Source organism: Rhyacophila brunnea, unplaced genomic scaffold, assembly GCF_057557595.1.
Source record: "Rhyacophila brunnea isolate RB1 unplaced genomic scaffold, BYU_Rbru_1.0 scaffold_15, whole genome shotgun sequence".
Taxonomy (NCBI): Eukaryota; Metazoa; Arthropoda; class Insecta; order Trichoptera; family Rhyacophilidae; genus Rhyacophila; species Rhyacophila brunnea.
Window position 1 is genome coordinate 10608361 of NW_028232806.1, and position 25103 is coordinate 10633463.

The following is a 25103-nucleotide window of genomic DNA, read 5'->3' on the forward strand; positions in this document are numbered from 1 at the left end:
TTACTTAGGGCTTTGGTTGTTGTTGTTGTGGTATGTTTGGCGTGTAGGGCACCGGGGCAAGCTCCATATCCCTTTCATCTGTATGATGGCGTGTGATGGAAGTCTCCTCCCTTGCGGGTTTTTTTCTGTAATGTCTGCATCATGGCTTGTTGGTTAGATTTAAAATAGTGTTTTTCTTCTTTCTTCTTTCTTCACTCTTGTCGGCGCTCGTTCGTTTCTATCTATCTTGGTCTGGATTTAGGTCCTTTTGCTGGTTAGTCTTCTCATGAGTTCGTTGGCGATATCGATGGCGTTCTTGAGCGCCATCAGCGCTTCATTGATTTGGTCTGGCTCCGAGTTTCTGGTGGTGGTAGTCATCCAAGCTGGTCTGAATGTGATTTGCGGTTCTTCGCGTTGTCTGGGCTGTTGTTGAAATTGCTTGTCAGCGTTTGTAAACGCATATCTGGCGTGTTTGGGGTGCCTTGGGCAACCTCTGTAGTTGGCCGGGTGTGGGCCACCACAGTTGGCGCATTTGGCAGGATCGGTCGTATTTTTCTTCTTGCAGTCCGAGGTGAGGTGTTCACCGGCACATCGGACGCACATCGGAGTTGCGTGGCAGCAGGAGGCGGAGTGGGCGAAGCCCTGGCAGCGATGACACTGTCCATCCGCCGTTCTTCTGCGTAGCGGCTCCACTTGGATAGATAATCCGAAGATGGAGGTGAGTTTGAAGATATTCTTGGAATCGCCGCTCTTCTCGACGTCGAGGAGAATCAGCGGGATCTGTTTCTTCTGGCTCCCTTGGGTCATCCTGAAGGCGTTCTTGATCGGGTATCCCAGTGCAGTGAGTTCACTGCGAATTTCTTCGGCAGTCGTCTCTTCAGGGATACCTCTGATCACTATCTTCAGTGGTTTTTCCTCATGGAGGTTATATGAGTGGTACTCAGTCTTGTCTGCGTCCAGGATCCGTACTGCTAGCCTGTAGGAGTCTGAGTCTGGCAGTGTGAGTAGGATTCCTACCTTGATATTCTTAGCATTAGAGATAGTGACACCAGCGTCTTTCAGCTTAGCCATTGTATCTCTATATACTTTTTTATCGTGCAGGATGATAGGCGGAGTTTTTTTCGATCTGTCTGTTTTTTTGTCGTTTGTTGGTTCTGCCGTTTTGAGGCTTGGCATGTCTGGCTTTTTCGGTGTCGGTTTTGCTGGTTTTTTGCAATTTTGAGATCGGGACTTTCGGTAGCTAGGCGTTTGCTAGCTCTCCTGATCTGTCTTCTTTCTTTTTCTTCGTCTTCTTCTCGATCGAAGCGGTCGTTGACGGCTTTTAGTCTTTTGTGGTATTCTTCGTCATCGCTCCTTTTGGTCTTGGCTGCGGCTGCATTTGATTTGGCTGCAGCTGCGTATGTTTTTGGTGTATCTTTGCTGGTGCTGGGAATTGATGGCACCGCAGGAGTGGTGTCCATCTTTTCGGAGCTGGTCGTGGTTTTGGCGGCGGATGTTGAAGGGCCGCTTGAGGCCGGGGCTTTGGCTGTAGCCTCAGCAGGGGCCTGAGCGGGTTTGTCAGCAACCGAGGTCTGTGAATCGTCGTTGAAGTAGTCTGAGTCATCTTTGTCTAGGTCCTCATAGTCAGCGTCGTCCTCCGTGTCGGCGTGATCGGAGGTAACCAGTTTGATAGCCTCTATTTCCTCCAAGACTCTCTGCATATTTGATTTTGGTTTCTTTTTTCTCTCTGGTTTGTCCTTTTGTTTTTGGAGATCTGGCAGTGACTCATGAGGCGGGACCCCATAAGCGATGCAGAGAAAGCCGTAGATGTAGGCAAAATCTGCCGCTCTCAGCTTCCTCTTCAGCTCATGGATCTGCGTCAGGTCGGATTTAAAGTTGTCATCAATCGGCGCATGTGAGTCCGGGTTCAATAACCCGGAAAGCGAGGGGATCTTGCTCATTTTGACTCGCTTATCGAACTACAGCGCAATATCGGTAACAATATCTGAATGTGTCTGCTCTATTCGTTGTTATGAAGGCTTCAGAGAAGATCTAGTTCGGTCGGCCGTCGATAATTATCTTGAAAAAGACCATCAATGGCGGCAGATATTCACCAGATGTCCTCCAGATCGGCGATGATAACGGTGAAACAGCAGCCAAAGGTGGCGGAGGTGGCGGGATTATTTCAACAAAGGTGGCAGCTTCGTATTGAAATCAATCGGTAGTGGAGGCGGAGCAAGATGGCGGCGTTATGGCGTTCGAGAAAGGTGGCGGAACTCGCATCAATGTCCTCTGGATGGGCGTTGTAATGGCGTTGGCATCCAAAGGTGGCGGGCTGGGTCGGCGGAGGTGGCGGAATAATTTCGACGAAGGTAGCGGCTTCGTATTAAAATCAATCGGCGGAGGTGGCGGAGCAAGCTGGCGACGTTGTGACGTTCAAGATAGGTGGCGGAATTCGTATCGATTTTGTTCGAATTATTGTAACGTAATTCGTATCGAATTATTTTATCGAGTTGATTATTACTATCAGAGTATGTATTATAATCTCAGTAGTAATTTTCGTATCGGAGCTTGAAGTGACTGTTCGCGGTGAGTGCCAGTCTGCGAATAGAGGGCTTTGGGATTTGAGCTTTCAGATATAAATAAACTAAGGTTCGAGCACTTTGCGTCGAAAACTCAAATAGTGCGTGGCATGCTCGCCACTCGCTCTTTGGGTGCGCATGGATATAAATCGCCAGTCAAAAAAAATCGTCGATATCAGTTTCAAATAGTCGTATCTCTTCATTCACTAACAATACTTATTGTATGTAGGTACAGTATGTATAGACTATGTATTTAACTGTCTATTTTAATAATAATATAAATACATGTCATGCTTTCCTGCTGAATTACATAATATCATAAATATTTCTCGAAAGGAATCAATTATGAATAAAATTAACTGAAAATATAATAAATATAACAACCAACGTATACCAATTAATAGCCCGTTTACATGTGCATGAATTTACGGCTGGTAGTATATATTATCGCGGTTGTGACAATATAATGCAGTAGTATCGTGTAAGTTGCAAGACTGCATGTAAAGATGAGAAAATTTTAGCGGCTTGTGAATTTTCACACGATAGCTGCAAACTGACGGAAAAAATACGAACTACGCCGCGCAGAACATTTTGACGTTTGCTGTTTTTTACAACCTGTCCGAACCCATCAAATAGCACCACAAAACGACAATAAACTTGAACGTTTGAAGAATGAGATTGGTGGGACAGTCAGTAATTTTGCGTTAACAGTTAATATCGCAATGGTTTTATTTACGCACTATTGTTGAAGCTTAATCCATGCACCTGTACAGGCGCCATTAGATATTATTGTAAATCAGTACTACTTCTTGTAGTGTAAAAACTCAGATGGCAGACAGATATTCATGCAGAGAAAATGCATTCTTAATTTTATATTATACCTACATGTAAAGGATATATTTTTTTAAATCGGATCTAGGAACAGGGTTAGCAAAATATCTAAACGTTATAATACTCGTATCAAAAATGTGTTATTGAATTGAATTGGATACCTAACCATTTTGTTTTTGAATGAAAAGCGTATTTAAAGTTACATCGAACTGTTCACCCTTGTCCTGTTAGCACGATCATTTTATGAGATTTGTAGAACACATGTCGTCATATTATGCCTTACATAGGGAATAAAATAAACGTCCACTGACAGGGATCGGTTTTTTTTGCACCCTCGTTTCAGAGTCAACGCCGTTTGAGAATGATTAACGTACCTTTAGAATAAATTCACACGCTTGTTGGCAGGTTTTGAATATCAATTTGGGGATATTGGATTTATATTTTCAATGCGTAGTAAGGTTTGATGTCGGTGAAAATATTTTTTTTGCTCACACGCATTTTCTTTCTATGCATCGCGTGTCTCGCCTATTATATTTTTCTCACGATAAAAATTGTGTTTAAAACATACCTCTTTTCATAGACAATTTTTTACTTGAATTTATCTTGTGTAATAAATTATGTATATTTTTATTCAATATGTTTTTATTGTACCTAACATAGATTTATGTAATAATGTCTGACAGTTTTTACTTTTTTTTTTACTGTGTTGGACATAGAGGTTTTAACAGATTTTTTTCACGAGAAATGAATTTTACCTACTTGCTCAACATATTAGGTCCATACCACACCTGATAAGCGGCATGTGAATTTTGCCACACCCGAAACTCATACTCGGAACCTACGACATTACAAACCGTACATCACATAAAAATACATCAAAAGTGCCATAATTTGGTACAAAGTACTTTAATTTTGAAATAGAGAAAAATTTGACGAGCAGAAAAAAAATGTTAGTAAAAGAGTTAAAAAAAAGTTCTCGAAACGAAACAGATTTTCTCAGATTCGCTGGAATGACAAGATATGACTAAAGATTTCTCAAATACCCCATTTTTTTTGTGACAATCAAAAAACATGTCCCTAGGTACATTTTTAACTGATGATAATGAATGAATAAAAATAGATTAGGTACTCTATTTTTTTTTTAATCTACATTTTTGGAACTGCGTACTTATGGCAATTTATACTTCATAGAGTTTGGAGGCAGTCTACCTTGAGACGTTGATATGATCCGACGTGTAATATAGTACTCTATATTTTAATAAATTAATAGTTTTCAATGTGTACTTAAACTGTACTGATTACATCTCATGAGTAATCAGACCAATATCCTAAAATTCAATACTGTACTGGTAAAATCAATACATACGGTAACATTACCCAATACTATTATTAATATTAAAACAAATTGTATGTAATATTTATAATATTTTTAATAAACCACTTATTCGTTTTATTCAACGAATAATTCTCAAGATTTTAAGAATGTAACATTCCATATTGAACAAACATAACTTGAAAATACCTCAGGTATAATATACACACTAGAAAATAATATCATATTAAAAAATACGATGCTCGACGGGATTTGAACCCGTATACCCACTGGTATTGCGTTAACTGTGCATCAATCAATTACGCTACGAGCCTCTTATCGAATTGCGACAATTTGAAGTATTATGGAATGTTACATTCTCAGAGTCTTGTAAATTATTCGTTGATTAAAAGAAATGGTAATGGTTTACAACCACGATGGCCGGGTGGCTTAAACGCCGGCCTATAGAGTCGAGGGTCCCAGGTTCAAATCCTGGGTCTGACAAGTACACGTATTGTTTTTCAATTTGTGTATGAGTCAGAGTATGGACCTAATAGGTTGAGCAAGTGGCTGACATCCATTTCTCGTAAAAATAAAATCTGTTAATACAAACCTCCACTATATGGAGGCCCATATGATCCTATCAGGATCGGACATAGCCCAAAGAAATAAAAAAAAGAAATGGTAAGCAAGTTCAAGAAGACGTTATAACAAAAATATTTGGTGAGAGCCAGGCATAGGCTAGTAATTATTAAGGTTATTAATATTCCTTGATTTAATACACAAAAATCGATAGACATTAATAACGCAATTTGATAAGCATTTCATGTCTTAAAAATATGTTTTAGGTATTAATTTTTTTTAATTTCGTATGTTGTTTGAAAAAACAAAATAACTGTTCTCCAAAACACTTATTTAGCTAGTGCACATTACAAAAAATGCGTGAGAATATGCTGCCTATGAGAAAATTCAAAGAAAAATTCATTGTTCTAGCTCAAGCAAACGCACTTTGGTATTAAGCGCAAAAAATAATAAGTATATTAGTGTATAAGATAAGTATATCACGCGCAATCTCGATTGGGCACGAGAGGCGTATGGTTACAGTCTGTTACAGATGATCAGTATTAGAATGTGATTTATAAGACCCCTAAAAGACGATGAAGAATAAGTCCAAAGGTTATGTATCGAAAAACGTATTTAAATAAGTAAACGTATGTATTAGTCAACTGACCGTTGGATAAACAACTTAATACCACATAACAAATGGCAAAGTGCAAATAATTAGCATTAAAGTAAGTATTATGACTCAAATAAATATATTTTTTAATGTTGTTTGGTTGTTACCAACAAAGCATAATTATTATTGTTGCAGTACTACATAGTATGTCATTGCATTATGCAAAAATGGAAACCAAATCAAGATAGTATATTGAACGCATGCGTTAACTGACTATTGTTACAATGCATGCATTTAAAAACATATTATTGTCTAAATGCTAGGGATACTTGAAGGTCCTCAATAGTAAGACTGCAGCACAAAACTGTGGGTTTCGATCACTATTTGTTAATGTACTTCAAAATGGAATAGATATGGTAAACTGTTAGTAGGAAATAATAAAATAAATGTTGAAGTACCTACTCATATCCATTTTTGTATTGTCTTTTAGCGGTCTCTTTATAGATGGGCAAGAACCACTTTACAGGTGACAGGTGTTACGTAGATATGAATGTGTAGGATTGGAGGTTGTTCAGAGGAATAAAGGATTGACAGTTTATTGCTGCCTAACGATATACAGTTGATACAAGAGTAAATATTACAGGAGTTATGTTAGTGGTCCAAGACTCGGTGGAAGTGAGTACTGTGCTGTGTGATACTAATACTGAGAGTTAACTGCAACTGAGAGAACGAGCTGACCCATCAACTATGAATCTCTATGTATACAGAATAACATTCGGTAAATTGCGAGAATCATTGTTGATGTAGTTTTCTATTGGGAAATTCGCTGACCGCTGCATTGTTGCAACTTCGATTAGTTTCGATGACTAAGCCCAAAGTATTCTAACCCCATCAAAGTATGTCACACCTGTAGATTTGTTGATTGTAGGAATATCAAGTAATATATTATTTCTATTAAATACAATGTTGAATGCATCCGATAACTTCGTTGTTAGTAGCAATTCATATTAGCCGTATATATGGTTTTTTTTACGATGAAAGCACAAATACAGATAGTGAAATAATTTGAATCCCAATTGGGCTAACATTTCATCATCAGCCTGAATCTATCCACTGCCGGATGAAGGTCTCTCCGAGCTGATTCCACTTCTTTCGGTTCTGTGCATTACGTTACCATGTACCTCCGCAGAACTTTACCATTTTATCGATTCAGCGGTCTACCGTTTTGTACCTGTTGGATACCACTGGATCACTTGTCCAGCAGCGATTGTCCCTTATTCGAGCTATGTAGCCAGTCCATTTCCATTTGAGATTTTTAGCGAACAGTATTAAATCGCAAACCCTTATCTGTTTTCTTATCTATTCATTCCACGTTTTGTCCTTTCTTGTTATGCCCAGCATGCACCTCTCCATATCACGCTGTGCTACCCTAAGTTTCTTGATCTCTCTTTTACTTAAGGTCCATGTTTCATACGCATATTATATGATTACTGGAACCAGACACTGGTTGAACGCTTTGCGCTTTAGGCACAGTGGGAGGTCATTTTTGAAGACTTATTCAAGGGCTAACTTTTATTCTACTATATTATAAAATTATGTAACTGTGTTTATGAGAATTTTAAAATCACAAATTTGCAAATGTGACATGAATGAAGCTTATACTATTTAGTATATTCAACTTATTTTTATTTTTTTAATACTTACCTTCTTATCTATAATGAATTACAATTTAATATTATGAGCTATCATCCGTATTGCATTAGTGTGTTTATTTATCCAAGGATGCTTTCTAGAGTCAAGGCAAACTCAGGTCTTCCTGTGATGTTCTACAAACATGTTATTCTCGGTCTGCTGTTTTGTTATGATTGTGCAAAAGCGATACATATTGATAGAAGTTTATTTGTTTGTTTGCCTGCGAAAGCCCTCACAAAGCTCGTCGTGTATTTTATTTTGTCGAGTGTGTACGTTTTGTTTTGCCGGGCTATGTTATTATTATTTAATGTTTGTTTCAGAGTTTTGCTCACCTTTGTTTATTTTCAAAGTAATTGAATTAATGTTACGTATTTTTTTTTCATTTACGTACGGATTGAGTGTGTGTCAACCCTCGTAAACTGTATGTACTCCGGATTGCTTAAATGTTTGGTTTTGGATTTTAAAGTAAGCTACGCCAGAAAATTCAGGATTAAAATAAATCACCAGAAATGTTTGGTTTAGCTTTGGATACCACCATAATTATTGTCACGATGATAACGCAACAAACATACAATATATATACTTAATTCGAGAAGTTACTTTGAACATGTTATCGAAATAACTAGTAGAGCTTAATCTATATAGAATACAAGAAGTGAATATAAGAGATTATATAATTATTTGATAATATTTTTTTCACTTGCTCTACAATTTTGTGGGTGTCATGAAAGGTTTTCTATTATGATAAAACTATATTGGTCAACTAATAAGCCTACTAGGAGGCCATCTATAGACCGATACCGATAGTGTGACATATTAAACTAACGATTTTTGTTCAAGAAAATATAATATGCATCCAAGCGGACCTTAACATCTTTAGGAACGTCACAACATCAACATAATAGAGATACTTATAAAGCTTGAATAATTTACACGGTAGAAAAGAGCCAGGGTCCAATAATAGTGGAGTGAGATAAAAGAGTTCTTCAGTCAATAATTGTGGATCAACCCCGGGTGATGTAAAAATGAACAGATGTACACATTTTGCACATATTTCTCATCGGATTGTCTCTAAACTTGCCTGAACGGATGTCCAAGACGGTTTATTTTAACGAGTGGGTGGTCTTCCATTTATTCTGCTAATCAAGACCAGTCACTCTCGCTGCGAGTCACATGGCCAAAAAATTAAAAATAAGATCCGTGTGAGACTGATGGTTGAGATTCTCGTTTTTAAGTTTTTCAAAAGATTAATACGTAGCACTTTATAATAGTCTATCTATAATAATATTTATATATTTATTTAAAAAAAAAAAAAATTGTTGACAATATAACAAACCAAAATTCAGGACGTTTAAAATAGGAGGTTTAAATTGAAAATAAACTGGCTCTATTCAAACAAGTTCAATAAAAATACTTATTTAATACATGGTAAATACTACCCTCAGACTACAAGATAAAATCATAAACAATGTTATACAATAAAATAAAATTTTAAAAACAAAATAATAACTAAACAGCACGTCACTGAAAATTACTTTGGGGACCGTATCAACTGTTCTCACACCCTTCGCTAATGGTGCCTGATAAGCTCGACACGAGGAAATGGTTTTAACCCAGAATCGGTCTTGGCTGCGACAATGATATTAATAAGCAGACACAAAAATTAATATTTTCATAAAATCCTACCATTATTAAATTTAATCGTCACAAGTACAATATATTTCATATTATACAAATAAAATATTGCTTTCCAATACTTATATTTTTATGACGTTAAAAATTATTTGTGAAAAATGATGGACGTGAAAAAATGGATGGATAGAACGAAATATCACCTACCCCAGCAAAACTTACGCTTTAGTGACATATAAGAAACTTCAACTGTCAAGAAAATTATTATTATTTGTCAGTTTTGAAGCAATTCATCCATAGTTGTTATTTATGTGTTTTTGTATATGAAAATGGCGTGACAACTTAAATGGCTATTGATTAAGACATTTTTTGTGGATTAAATTTTTTTTTTATTTGCAACGTATATATGACTATGATAGAAATAGCTAAGAAAGGCCTTTCTTCAGAAGTGGGTCGACCTCTGGTATAGACCCAAATCCGAAAAATACTGGTAGCGCAATGTGGCATGCAAACATGCATATTGAGCTTAACGCGAAAAAATCTTAAAAGAAACCAATGGGTAAGGATGTACAAAATAGAACCTATGTGATGTAAAGTGAACAACTAATGTGCGCTACTAACGCTCACGTATGCATGAAAAATATTAACTTTTAATGTAAGAGAAATCCAAAAATTACAAGTAGGTAGCGCAAGACGATAAATTTGGCGTTGAATGTTACATGTTACACATAACGCGTAGAGATCGCAAACGTAACCAATGGATAAGAAACAGACAAGAGTATCCGATGTGATAGAGGTCGCTGTGAAGATAAAATGGCAATAGGCTGATTTGGACACTCGCTGGACGAACATGTTCATACAGTGATACCCAAAGAGCACTAAATGACTACAGGGACTCCCTAAACTCATAAAGTTTGGTAGATGTACATGGCATCATGGCAACTAGGGACTGATGTAAGTCTTCATCAGTGGATTGACTCCGGCTAATATTGACACCCACGGTGGCCGCGTGGCTTAAGCGTTGGACTATCACGCCGTGGATGTCAGGTTCAAATCCTGGGTCTAGCAAGTACACATATTGTTTTTCAATTTGTGTGTGAGTCAGGTTATGGACCTAATAGGTTGAGCAAGTAGCTGACATCCATTTCTTGTAAAAAACATTTTTTTTAATACAAACCTCTACTCTGTGGAGGCCCATATGATCCTATTAGGATCGGACATGGTCGAAAAAAAAAATAATGATACAACAATTTTAACTACTTTATAATTTTAGCAACTTAACCGTGCCATTACATTGTTTTTCCGCTAACGTAAAGTTATCTTACCAGATTTTAAATAACAACCTATTTATAGTCGTTATGGAGTTACCGTACTTTACAGTTTTTTTTTTAAATACTCATGGTACTAAGCCAGGTTGAATATCGGAGAGGACAAGAAATAGATGAAAAGAATAGAGAAGTGCCAAGAATGTCCCCATACCATAGGTTCCGCGTAAGCAATTCTATCTCAGAAAATAAGTCCAGATATTTTAAATACTGCTGACTGGCAAAGCCTACCTCATAGATGGATAAAAAATTTTGGACATGAGTAAAAAATTTAAAAACCTTCGCTGATATTTGAAAAAAAGATTCGGAGAGTAGTATTTGAAGCAAAAATTGAAATGAGGAGTAGCATACATGACACAACTAAAAAATCTACGAGAAATTTTATCATGTTAATAGTCAAATCATCAAAATTTCTCTGATAAAACGAACTAGTATCGACCAGCTTGGAAAGTTTTTTTAAATAAAACCGCGTGGTGTAATAAATGTTGATAGTGTTAGGTACACCAGTAATACATAAACAATTATTAATAAATTGGAAGGGAGACAGATAAAACGTATACTAGAGGAGGTAAAATTCAATTTATATAATATGTATTGTTCTAAGGTATACTGATTACCTGAACTTAGGTAGTTGAGTTGGTAAAGCGCCCATATATTCGCAATATATCGTAAAATGAAAGCATTTTTTATAAAATTTGACAAAAATACACATAAAATAACCCATTTTAAACGATTACAACTGTCAATGTCTTCACCAAATATGTTGAATAAATTCTTCTTGTATAGTGATGGAGACCTTAAGTGTAAACGTGATACACAAAAAAGAATGTCTTCAACTTATAATAATAATTATCGTCCAAACTTTCAATATTATTCTCACCATATTATTTATTTCTTTCATACAAAATGGAATATACCTACGTCTTATATTATATACGTAAGGTTCAACATTTTTCATTTTGGCAGATAATAAGGAAAACTGTTTACTAACTGCCTTTCTTAAAACTTTCGGTAAATGTGTGTTTCAGAAGCTTTTTAAAATACTATAATATCACTAAAATAATGCTACGTTCTTATATCTTGTGTATATTAAAATATTAAGTCTTAAATAAAAACGAATTTAATTAAAAATGTTTAATTAGGCGTACAGAGTTTTATTAATAAAGCAAATAATAAATAAGTGTCTATTGCCAAACTGTCCTGAGACATTTTGCTATAAAATATGAGCGTCGTGAATTATTCTTTATGGTCTGAACTCAGTCACCGCCGTCTATAACTTTTCTCTCCTCCCTTGCAACAAACAACAATTTAATTTTTCTTTTCAGTTTCCTCGAGAATTCCGGTCGTGAAACTTAACGAATAAGAGAATTCACGATGAGTGAACATAATAAATAAATTTTTCCAGATCTTTGTAAATACTTCCAAGGCTATTTGGTATTGCGGATCGAATTGATTGGTGAAATATGGAAATGTAGACGTTCTCCGTATAAGGGAATAATATCTCTTAACAGTATGAATTTATTATTGTCGTGAATTATTATCTTCTGACACTGGATTAGAATATAACTTGGTGATACTATAACTTGGCCTATTTTGTACTATACCAGGGGTCGGCAAAGTGGCTCTTTGGGTATTGGCGTGCGGTTCTTTGCCAAATTCTCAATTTTTACAAAAAATTTTAAAAAATTCACAATTTTTATTTTTAGTCATCGATTTGTACACTTATTATATTATATAATGGCATTATCGCGAGCCTAATTTTTCCTCCGTGATGGTTGATGTAAAAAGGTATGATTGGTGTTGTTTTAAATCCGCCCATTGCAAAAGTCGACAAATCAAATTTTTCTACATTTGATATTGACACGAGCACTTTTGAAAGACAATTTTATTGGTGAATTTAACAAGCAAATAGTTATGGAGCTCAACATTTGTAGATCTTGTCACCAAAATTTAGGATTTGAAGAGAGAAAAATGCAATTTTATTTCACAACGCGAGTGGGGCGCTCTAAAAGATGTATATAAAGTAGATACTACGATTTTTAATACATATTATGGTATAGCTTTCCGAACTCATATTCGAGTCTACATAATAATATGTATGTGAACAATCATTTTCAAACATGAACAATATAAATAGCATTTAGAGAAGCCAAATAACCGATGAGAATTTTTTGGAGTCCCGCCTGAAATTAAAAACTACAAGTTACATACCAAACATACACACTATCCAAAGAAATGCAAGGAAGATCATTATTCACATTAGTTTTAAGGAATGCGTAAAAAATGTATGTAATTAATATTCTGTAAAAATTATATTTATACAAAAAAAACATATATATTAAGTATTTACGTTAGTTTTATTCGGGAAATCTTCTTAATAAATAAACAATTATAAAATGCATGTAATTAATTCATTTAAATAAATCATATTTAAAAAATATACGTATGGCTCTCGAAATTTTTTTTTACCGTTGTGCCACTCATATTTGGCTCTTTGGTTCAAGAGTTTGCCAACCCCTGTACTATACCTACCATAGACCAATAAGAGAATTGTGATTTACCATAAATATAAGAGATGTTTCCAATCATATTAGATATATATGCTGAGCACAGCAGTATTTAAATGTATTATTCAACCTACTCTTTACAACTACGTTAAAAACATTAATTTGTATTTACAGAATTTTAAAATACCCATATCTAAGTGGAGTAAAATAATGAAAACTATTAATATACAATATTATAATATTACTAATTTTCATTTCTGGTGAGTATCACACAATATGAAAATTATTTAATATCACACGTGTTCCTTCATAGTAAGCTTTGTCAAATATAATTAGGTAGCTACCAAAATTGACGTCTGGGTTTACATAATAATATAATTACTGTTTATTAGTGATTACCCGCGAATTTTGACATATAATATGGAAATATAAAGTATATAGATTGATATAAGTACAAAATGAACAACTAAATTGTTTTTCTTTTTCAAATTATTGAGATGTACAATTCGTGCCTTACCTCAATACTTTACCGCTGCTGTCTGACCACATTACCTACTCATAATAAATTGTTTATAAGTGAGTAAATTACATAAATAATGTTACCTTAACTCTGAAAGCTTTCTAGATATGAATATAATATAAATATATATATATATATATATATACTTAGGTACTACTATTTAACCCTGTAACGCCCCAATGGTATAGCATAAGGTATCATAAGGTTGCGTCAATACCCTCAGTCCATCGGTATATCTCGCCATGTGAGACCTGCAGCGCGTATATCGCTTCTGTAGCACCGCTGCTGGGCAAGAGAGGGTAGGCTTTGGCGATGGAACCCTTGAAATCGTGCTACAAGTGTACGGGGTATCGCACTATAAGGTGACATCCAGAACGCGTGTCCCAATCCCGTGAAGCGTCTATTCGTAATTATTTTAATCATTGAGGGCTGCCGTGACCACTGACAAACTCAAATCAATTTTCATTCAATTAGCTATAAAAGTTTTGTCAAAATTGGTTATGTAGTTTATGAGTTATAAGAAACAAACGACTGTAATAATAATAATAAACGAAATAAAAATAAAACTCTGTTGCGCGATAGTTTTGGCCTAACATAATAACGGCGCCACATGAGAGAAAGCTGTTGTAGTTTAGTGCGTGAGGCGCTCGTTTTTCATCCGGGGGCTCTACATTCAATTCCCTGTAAGTACACGATTTGTAATTTTCTGAAAACCTAAGTATTTGTAATTGTTTCACTTGTAATATTAATTCTAGTACTGTTTCACTGCGCGACTATCATTTTTGTGTTAAAAAGAATAAATTATATTTTTTTACATTGTATACATATAAAAAGAGACGCATAAGGTTTGATGTAACTGCAGTTGATACTCAGCAATCTTATTAATACTCCCATTTACTCATATCTGCGTATATTTAGGGAGAAATTATTTTTATTTTGACCATGTCCGATCCTGAAATATAATACAAACCTATACTTTTTACGAGAAATGGATGTTAACCACTTGATCAACCTATTAGGTCCATACTCTGACTCTAAACATAAATATATGTATTTGCCAGACCTACGATTGGAACCTGTAACCCATGACTTAAACCGACGCGTACGCTAATCGGCTATCGTGGGCGTGAAGATGATATTGCTATACTATATTATAATATAGTACGGTATTATAAAATATCATGAATACCAATTTTTATTGTTGTTTTTATTTAATAAAACGCAATTTTTTTGTAGTTCTTATTCCACTTTTAATCAATAGATTAGGACCAGTTTCGTCCACCTCAGAAGGACATTTTCAAGTTTGAAAGGGACATTTGAGTTGAAAATGTTCCTCTGAGGCGGACAAAACCGATCCTAATCTATTGATTTAAAGTGGAATAAGAACTACAAAAATTTTTTTTTAATAGTTTTATTAAATAAAAACAACAATACAATGCAGTTCCACCATGAATTGACAGTTAACAAAATAAAAGAAACCAATTTTTATTACTGATACCTCTATGTTTTTTAATTGCTATAAATAAGTGACCGTCAAATATTTTATTTATCATAAACAATTATTTATTTTTTACTACAATAATATTTGTATATTTGTAATGTATTATTTTGTATTAAAGAATAAATAATTACGATAAGAAGTTGCGTCAAAAACATGACGACAAATAAATTCATTAATAATAAAAACGTTAAAAGCGTCTGTAGCCAGTAACAGACAAAACAGATCGGAAAAATCAGGGAGACATTTTGGAAAATAATATTTGTCTAATAAGATAATACATCATTCGGCTTCCTGTGCTCTGGTCTAATTTCATTCAGTACACGGTTAGCGGATACTGTGTCTTATATGTATGATTTATACACTGTCTTGGATAGAATTTTTGCCAGATACAGCGTATTGCAAAAGATAAAACAAAACTTATTTTCTTCAAAAAAATAAACCGTAAAAAATGACAAAGCAGCTCCCTTGGTGTATCTCATATTGAATCAGATGAGTTATAATACTTTGGAAAATTCTTACAACATTGTATCGCTAGCGTATCAGCTAAAGGATATTATATACATGAGATATTTTGTTCGTCATATGTTAATATCAATATATTTACGGTTCAATATCATATTTTGTATAAAAAAAGTTACATAATATTTTTTCATCTATTTTTAGTTTATGTTTAAAATATAATATTCATTTTGGTCTTGCTTTAGAGAGTCATAACAAAAAACGGGTGCTACTTTGATTTACAAATTTAACTAAAATCTTGCATCTTCCCACGTCGTATAAAAAATATAATCGGACCAATACTGATCTACGGGACGGCCCAAGGCCGATAAACATGCACGTATGCTACATAGAATCATGTGCGGAAATTTATACGTATGCAGTTAGCCGTATCACACTTCATCATGAAATGTTGTGTCGGAAATATATGGTAGTATATTAAAGACCGTCCTATCTCTTTTGATCGTATAGTACTGAGATAAAATTTATGTCTAAATAAAATACGGTTTTTGTCGGTTTACAGGAAGCCAGCGGCAAACTTTTTTTTAAATAGTTGATATACTGAATTATTCGTTAGATTAGGTTATACTCAAATATTATGTTTGAACCTAGCTTACTCAAAAATAACCAGAATGGACTTGGTTCACTATGGCTGTAAACAACTCGATTATTACAGAAGAAAATATATAATTATTCCAAATTTAAATAGGTAGGTGGATACCTAATTTCATCAATACTATTTTACCACGTTTTTATTCGCTCGTATTCTTGTTTGTCGATTACACGTTTTTTCTTGTGTGTCTAGTCCTAGCAACTAAATTATTAATATATATGTGCGTTACTATGGAAATCAATATGGAATGTCAAAATAACATTTCAGTATTCTATATTTATTCAGTATTTCTATCAAGTACAAAAAAAGTATTTATTAATACTTATTAATTGTCAAGTTTATATGATTCAACAGAAAATTTAAAAACGTGGTATATAAAAAATTCTTTTTATCTTGTAATTATTTATAAATATGCACTTCCATTTACGAATCATACAATAATTGTCGGTAAATATTATGACTGATAAAGTGAACATAAAATAAAATACCAAAGTATACGTACTGTTATTGGAGTGTAGAAAGGGTAAATGTTAACTTGCTGAAGATGACATTTTAAACTAAAAAATCTAGTGTAATTTGGCTAGATAATTTTGAAATATTACGTTTGAAGTATTAATTTTCTTATAAGTAAGTAAAAAGGCTAAAAGATAGGTAAAGCTAGTCAGTTAACCAATAATAACTTCATAAACAACCTGTTATTTATGCCCAATAGATTTCCCAACCAGACTCGTGAAAGGAAAAAGCCCAAAGAAATATGACTGAAATGTTTTTTTTCTTTTATTTTTTTCGTACATTTTTTGGCCCGCAAGTTTTTGCCATAATTAATGGAGTTCTGGTGGCTTTTTTCAACGCATTTTACTCAGCCGCCGTAAATTATGTTTTTTTAAAACGCATTTTCGAGATAATTTGTTACCTTTTCAGACACATTTTTGATAAAGTGCACATTTTTCTCTTCCATTTAGGAAGCTTTCTTTTTGAATTATTTTGTCACCGCACTAAGAATGTGGTAAATTGCAGTGTTTATAAAAAAAATACTCTTCATTCTGTGTGTTCAAATTTTTGACATAAATTATTACAAGGTAGTATTATATTTCAGTTTATTTAGTATAAATTATTAAAAGTTTTGCTGACATAAATCTTTCATTAATAAATTACTATCTTTATTAATTTATTATTTTCCGAATAAAATCTAAGTTACTTAGGTAGAAAATCATACGTGGGCACTAATAATAGCGAGTAATATACTATTAGTTGGTGTTAATCAAAATATAATTATTATTTGATACCATAGGTATTCTAACCAGTAAATAATTCATGTTAAGCCAATTAGATTTTTTATCTGTGTGTGAACGTGTATTTTACGAAATAACGTTTTGTAGAGTAATTTGGATAGTAATAGTATGGTAGTTTTCTCTACGGCTAACTCGATAAATGAAAGCATGGCTTATGCAAGCACAGACAGTTTTATTAATTTACTGTTGGATATTAGGTATCATTGCTTTTTAATCAAAGTGGTATTTTTGATTATTTATTGATATTATCATAATAATATATATGACAGAAATAAATTAATTGTTAATAATCCATGAAAGAGTCCACCATTGTATTTTAATATTTCGTGTGTATTGTAATAAATATTTAAATATTTTTAATTTAACAAACAATTTTCTTTTTTTTACAGGTTTCGTGGATAAGAAAAAGAGATCTTCACATTTTAACAGCAGGAATATTAACGTACACATCAGATCAAAGATTTCAAGTAAGTAGTACATTGCAGTTAGTAATTATTATAATAGCTGCGCTTTTCATAGTGTAGTCAAATTGATTTTTAAGTGATTGTGATGGTGGATGTGGATGTGGATGCTGGGGGATGAGGCGATTACACGAGAGTCAGTCCAGGTATTAACCTTATTAATGTTCAGCGGTCTGGCTGTAGCTTGTCCCTGGAGCATCTGGTGCATCCCCTCACGTCCTAGTAGACACTCGCATGGTGCACTTTTGGTGAATGATATGATAAATGAGGAGACGCTTCTTGAATTAACTGAATGTTTTATAATCACGGTCGACTGATGACCCATAACTGCTGGTCGCCTGGACTTGCAACAATAACTGAGGATTTGAAGTAGAAAAGATGAACGCAACCATAATTGGCCCAACCATATAACAAAATGATGTTATCGAAATTATCTGTGTTTAGAGTTGTATTATAACAAATAATTTGGTTTGTCCCAGCGCTGGTATATTAAATTTATTTTTAACGAGGTATCCAACTATACCAGTGGTCCAAAGGCGGATTATATGTGTTGGAAACCCCGCAACCGCATCTAAAAATATCGGTTGTAAAATATAATATGTTGAAAAATGTTTCATGTGATATCTTTGCATTATATTTTTAACATATGTCTTGACAAATGTATTTTACGTCAAAAATACGTATCTATACCATACGTACTAACTACTAAAATAAAATTTAGGACATTTAAAAATATCTCTCTGAGGCGGACGAAACAGATCCTAATGTATTGATTAAATTAAAATTATTATTAAATAAAAACAACAATACAATGCAGTTCCACCATGAATTGACAGTTAACAAAAGAATTGAAACTAAAATAATTAATGTTAATATTAATTTTATTACACAAATAAATTCATTATGGATATAAAAAATTATGCAACTGTATAACGTACACCATACAAATGGAATACCGATAACAATAAATTGATTGTTACACAATATTTCTATTGTTTCACTGCATTGAAACCGTTTTATTCACAGAGCTTAAAGCTTCGTGACTTTTCTTGCAAACTTGCGATTTTTCCCTGACGACTCTTTACTATTACTGAAAAACTGCAAAATACTTCAACACATTTTCAATTTTATTGTTCCGTGCACGTATTTTAAAAATACATTTCATACTGTAATTTAATATAATACAGAGGAATATGAGTAAAACATTGCATATTATGAGCACACCGAGGGAACAAAGTAGACCTTATCGTAAAAACTTATAAACCAATGTCTACTTAAACTACTTCACGACGCGATTTAATTAGACGTAGTTATTATAATATGTTATGTTATTACGCCCAGGTTAGTCAAAAGATGGTAAAAGAAAACTATGGTCTAAATCTAGATTAATTCAAAGATACATATTATTGTGAATTTGATCTAAATATTATGTAATGATTATCCAAAGGCTATGAATTTAAAGGATGGCTGTCCAATATTGTACTGTGGGTTCACCTTTCGTGACATATATATTATATTATATCGACTGTGTTTAGGAAAAAGGGCGTAACCCTCGATTTTTCTAAAAGTGCTTTTATTAGATATTAACAATGTATACAACTAAATACAAGTTTTGTTAAGAGGAAGTAAGCCGCAAATGCCAAATTATTATCTAAATTCTGGTTTTAATTGAGCTTTAATTAAGTTTTTAGGAAAAAAGCATTTACACTCAATTTCATTGTTACATCGAAAAGATATTACACCAAATCATCAATCATCATGCACCCAATGCATGTGACTATTTTTATATATATTAAACCAAAATCATTCGAAAAACGTTTTTTGCCCCTCCTGTAAAATTTGTTCTGTGAAGGTGACGCCCTTTTTCCTAAACCTATATATAATATATTCCGCGTGAAATAGTTATTACATTATATTCTGCACTTATTACAATATTTGCTTATTAAAATAAGGAAATGTCACTGGGTTTACTTGTTATTACGCTTTTCCGAGAATTCTCTGGTAATAATGCATTATAACTGCAGTACTTACACAGTAAGCGGGTTGATGCAAAAGGTTTTATATTTTCTCAGAATTTCTTCTGATGTATAACTAATTTTAAGCCAGTATTTACATCTATTATAATAAGGCGAGTATTTTCAGAATGAGAACATTCATTTCTGGCAGTATTTAATTCAAATTTAAATAGGTTCTGAGCTTCTAACCAGTAAGGATTTATCAATCAATCAAGTATTTTTTGTCTAGGCACGAATTTACTAAATAATTCTTCACCTGCGCGGGCCTTCAAAAAAGGCCACTTTTCATAGTTAATATCTCATTTTTAACAGACAGTTTTTACAGTAAGTAATATTTTTTACAGTGACTGAATATTCTTTAATGTTAATGTCGAATTTGAATGAAAATTACATGTAGGGTAGAGAGAGGTTAACTGAGCAAGGTACTCGTAGGTTGATTGATCATTTCAAATTAAATTTTAATTTACTAAATTATATGAAAATTTTGAAGAAAAAAATATTTTTAGTTTAACTTTTAAATTACATACCAACAGCATTATCGTATTTTAAGTCATGGATAAAAAATAACAAAAATCATTTAGTCATTAAATGACATTATAGTTTTGGTTCAAGTAATATTTCTCTCTACAATTATTACATGTTTAATCAAATTAAAGAATATTTTTTTTGAATTATCCTCAATCAAATCTAATCTTAATTTATAATATTTTTATAAACAAGGTAAGCTATGATTTTTAAATAAATTATTCGTTTATTATTTTAAAAGTTGGATTATGGGATTAACGAGTTAACCGAGCAGTGTAGGGGTTTGGTTATGGCTCTGTTAGGAATATTGTTATATGACTGTATTGCTTATTTTTAGCATTATCAAATAATTATAAGATATGTATTTTTATTGTACATATTATTAGAATTGCCTCAAGTCACGACATAATAATAATAAAAAAACTAAAATTTTAAAACAAAAAATGATAAAGATTTTCCATTTAACAAAGTAGTAGGTACATCGTTATTTTTACATATTTTATTGATACAAGACATTAAATAAAATCATTGATATCATTTTAATGGTGGCATTTGCAAAAAAAAGTAAACGATTATGTTGGTAACAAGGTGGACAATAGCACTGGCGTTCACATTTTATTATGGTTTTTTATTCATAAACTGCACCACGCAAGTGAGCTGGCCACATAACGTAAAACTAAACTGCACCGCATAGCACAATACTCTCTTGTCGTGACATTAACACGTCTGCCGCCATATTGCACATTACATCTTATATTCAACCACAGGTGTTCAAAATTATTACTTTTTATTAAAACTATGCATTAGAAATTCTCACTTTTTTTTTAAATTTTTATTTTATTTTATTCTGGTTCTCAAATGTCATAAATGATATAAATAGTGCACGTTAAACTTTGGCAGTCAGATGTCAGTCAACGCAGATAGTGTTTTTAAATTCATATAAACCCTGCCTAAACCAAACCATAATAGTTTGGATATGCTTTAGGTGATCCAATAAAAATATTGCACACTTTTTTAGTCATACTAATTCTTTTTCGTTGAATAATACATACTACGGATGGTGTTGGTTAGTTTTTAAAAATTCATTTAGCCCTGCCACCAAAGCATGATCGATAAAAAATATTCTTCTATCTATAAAATATTCAAAATTATGTGTGGTTTATTGGAATTATTTTAGATATTTTATAGATAAACTAATATTTGGTTCACTATTTTATACTATGGCTTGAATGAGGCTGGGTTTAATTGAATTTTAAAAACTAACTAACACTATCCACGTTGTTGTCTCAGTTCATTGAAAACAAATATGTCTGACTGACAAAGTAAAGTGTGCACTATTTATATCGGATCTTAACAGCCTACCTCTACCCTTCGCCACTGTAATTATGACATATGTATTTATTCAATGATGTATATTAGTATGTAATTTAATTCACAGGAATATGCAGTTTAATCTAAATCTTCAATGTTTTTTTTTTTTTTTGTGATTTTACCGAGGCTTTGACTGCGACTCGCTGTCATATCGCCTCTTCTCTTCTAGAAGGGGATCCGTCGATCAGGTCCTCACTCCTATTCTGTTAAATAACTTTACAATTTTGCCTAGCTCTTCCGTCTTACCCACCGCCAGGACACCCTTCAATTCGTCGACATTCTCATAGATATCTGCAATTCGCAGCTGTACTCTGTGAATTTCATATTTGGGGCATTGCAGTGCTATATGTACAATGTCCTCTAAAACATGACATTCACCGCAGAGCTGCGATTCGCTTCTTCCCATGAGGACATCAAATCTTTTGCCCATGGTGTGCCCTGTTCTTAGCCTCAGAATTAACTTAAGCTCATTCCTCGTCAAAGAAGACTCTACAAACCAGGGCACCTCTCGTGGTGATGGTAGAATTGACTTACTCCATTTCCCCTTTTCTAATGATGCCCTATGGTGAAAATCTATCCACATACTATGGCACATTTTTTTTATAGCCTCATTCCAGTCCAGGTTTTCTGGTATCCACTGATGTGGTACCCCTGAATGGCCGGCTTCCTTTGCCAGATCATCTGCCCTTTCATTTCCCTCAATGCCCATGTGCGATGGGATCCATTGAAGGCATAGATCTCCTCCTCTATTTTTCTTGGCGTCGATCTGGTCAAGGATGTGGTATGCTATGGTTTTACTGTTATGTGAGCGAGTTGCTGCGGCAAGATGTTGTAAAGCGCTTTTGGAGTCTGTTAAAATGACAGCGGATTGCGCCGAGAAATCATCGCTTAAAGTGTATTTAATTGCTTCGTTTATCGCGATGAGTTCTGCCGTCATTATTGGTATCGCTGGGTTTAGCTTCCAGCTCTTGTTTATACCTACTTCTGGTATCACAAGAGCTGCTCCTGCTCTATTCTGATCTTTGGATCCATCTGTATAAAGGTGGCTCCATCCTGCGTACCTCTCTGTCAGCATTTTTTCGACACGCTCTCTTGCTTTATCGGATACTATGCTCCGTTTTGGTTTGTCTATTCCTTTGACCTCTAGTTGGATAACAGAGCTGAGGTCGTAGGTACCAACTGGCCTCCTCAGCGAATACATACCTAGGCATTTTGTATTTAATACCTCCCAACTTTCTGTGGCTTTAAGGATTCCTACCAGTAGTGGGAGCTTTCTTTTCTCATAGTATGTATTGCTTTCAACGAGCTCGTATAGGAGTTTCACCTTTGCCAATATGGGGTTATCTATTATAGATTTCCACTTCATCCATGTCTTGGTAGCCAGTGCCCATCTCCTGACATTCAGTGGAGGTACGCTGAGTTCCGCTTGTAGCACGTGAATGGGCGTTGTCCTGATAAATCCTCCACATATTCTTAATGCTTTGGACTGGATGCGATCTAGCCTCACCGAATTAGTTTCTGCAGCGGAGTGGTAAAACATGCTCCCGTAATCTAATCGGCTTCTAATGAGTGCCGTGTATAACCTTCTCATATGAATGGGGTGTACGCCCCACCCACCTCCCGCCAGTACTTTGAGTATGTTCAGAGGTTGTGTCAGGCTATTCGCGCAATGACTAATATGATGCTTCCACGTTAGTCTATAGTCCAGGTTCATACCTAAAAATTTATAAGTGTCTACTCTTTCTATTATAGTGCCGTCGATTTTTAAGTTAAGCTGGTTTTGTCTCTTGCCTCTGGCAAAAAGTACCACCTTAGTTTTGCTGGGAGCTACTTTGAGGCCTCGCGTTTCCAATAATAATTTTATTTCGTCAAGACTCTTCTGCATTAACCTTTGACATTCATCTACTCTTTTTCCCGAACAAAAAAGTGCAAAATCATCTGCATATTGTACAATGTTGACCCTTGTTATTAACTTTAATATGTCAGTTGTAAGAATGTTGAATAGTAATGGGGATAAGGGGTCTCCTTGCGGAAGGCCTCTTGAGCATACCGTACTCTTCTTTTCATTATTAATGCACATGGTGATTTTTCTTTCATTTAAATACTGCTTAAGATATTTAGTGATCTTCCCACCGATTCCCCATTCATTCAACACCCTTGACACTTCTTTCACATGCACATTATTATACGCATCCTGGATGTCCAGGAATGTTGTCAGAGTTACTTCGTTTTTGACCTGTGCTGCATTGATGTCTAGTACTAGGTTGCCTATGTTCTCCACTTCAATGTTTTAAATGACATATTAATTAATAAGTACCTGTTTCGTTTTTTGTCTCGATTTAATTTTTTTTTGAATAATCCAGCTTTTCTCCAGAATTGATAAAGAAACGGTACAGTTAGTTTACATTGATCAATTAAATAAACATAAAACTTTTCCATCAATAATTTACAGTTAACAACACAAAACACAAATGCACTATTTTTTTCAACGTTCTACTGAGGGTCAGAGCTTTCATTTTTTTTTCAGAAACCACCTATTCAGTGACAATTTTGATATATATCATCACCTCTATCACTACAACTAGATAACTTGATTTTCACTGTTTTTAAGATAGCTATTGAATATGATTCTATATTTCCTTCTCCACAAAATGATAAAATTAGATAAGTCAGAAGTTAATGTGAAATATATTAATTTGAAAATATCGGATAACTTTAAAACCATAATTGCATTAAATTAATAAATTAACTAATTATAAAATCTACAATATTCTATCAGACAATTGATCATTGTTTAATATTTCCCAATTAGACAAGCACAATGATTTTCCATTTTTATTTTAAATAATAGTAAAATTATAGCCTAGATTTATGTTAATCAAATAAAGTTTCATTTTCACAACAATAACCAAATCAGAGTTATCTAATTGTAGTATCGGGGTGACATTTTCCGGACAGTTTTTTGGTCATACAGCCTACATACTTTTATAAAATACAGCCTACATACTATTAAAAAAATGAAAAAAATATATATTGGGTTAGGTTACACGTTGGAGGGGGCAAGAAAGAGTTCCCTCCAGATGGACAAACACATTGAAGACAACTGAATGCCGAGATGGATAAAACAAAGCTGTGGAGACGGTTGTCATATGGCCAAATCATCTGGGTCACGATTCCATGAATTTCATAGCCATAAGTTACCAAGGAAGAACTGAAACTAGACAAAAATGTGAATAAATAACGGTTTGAAATAATAATAAGTCGAAATTGTAAATATTTTCTCATATTGCA

At 33.8% G+C, this 25103-nt stretch overlaps 1 protein-coding gene across 1 annotated transcript in view; it reads left to right on the plus strand.

Moving 5' to 3' along the window:
- LOC147074908 (zwei Ig domain protein zig-8-like) overlaps positions 1–25103 on the plus strand; it is a 197049-nt gene that overhangs the window by 71389 nt on the left and 100557 nt on the right. Inside the window, exon 3 of the mRNA XM_085943269.1 lies at positions 17830–17907. Within this exon, the coding sequence (XP_085799395.1) occupies positions 17830–17907 (78 nt within the window). The remainder of the gene's footprint in view (positions 1–17829; positions 17908–25103) is intronic.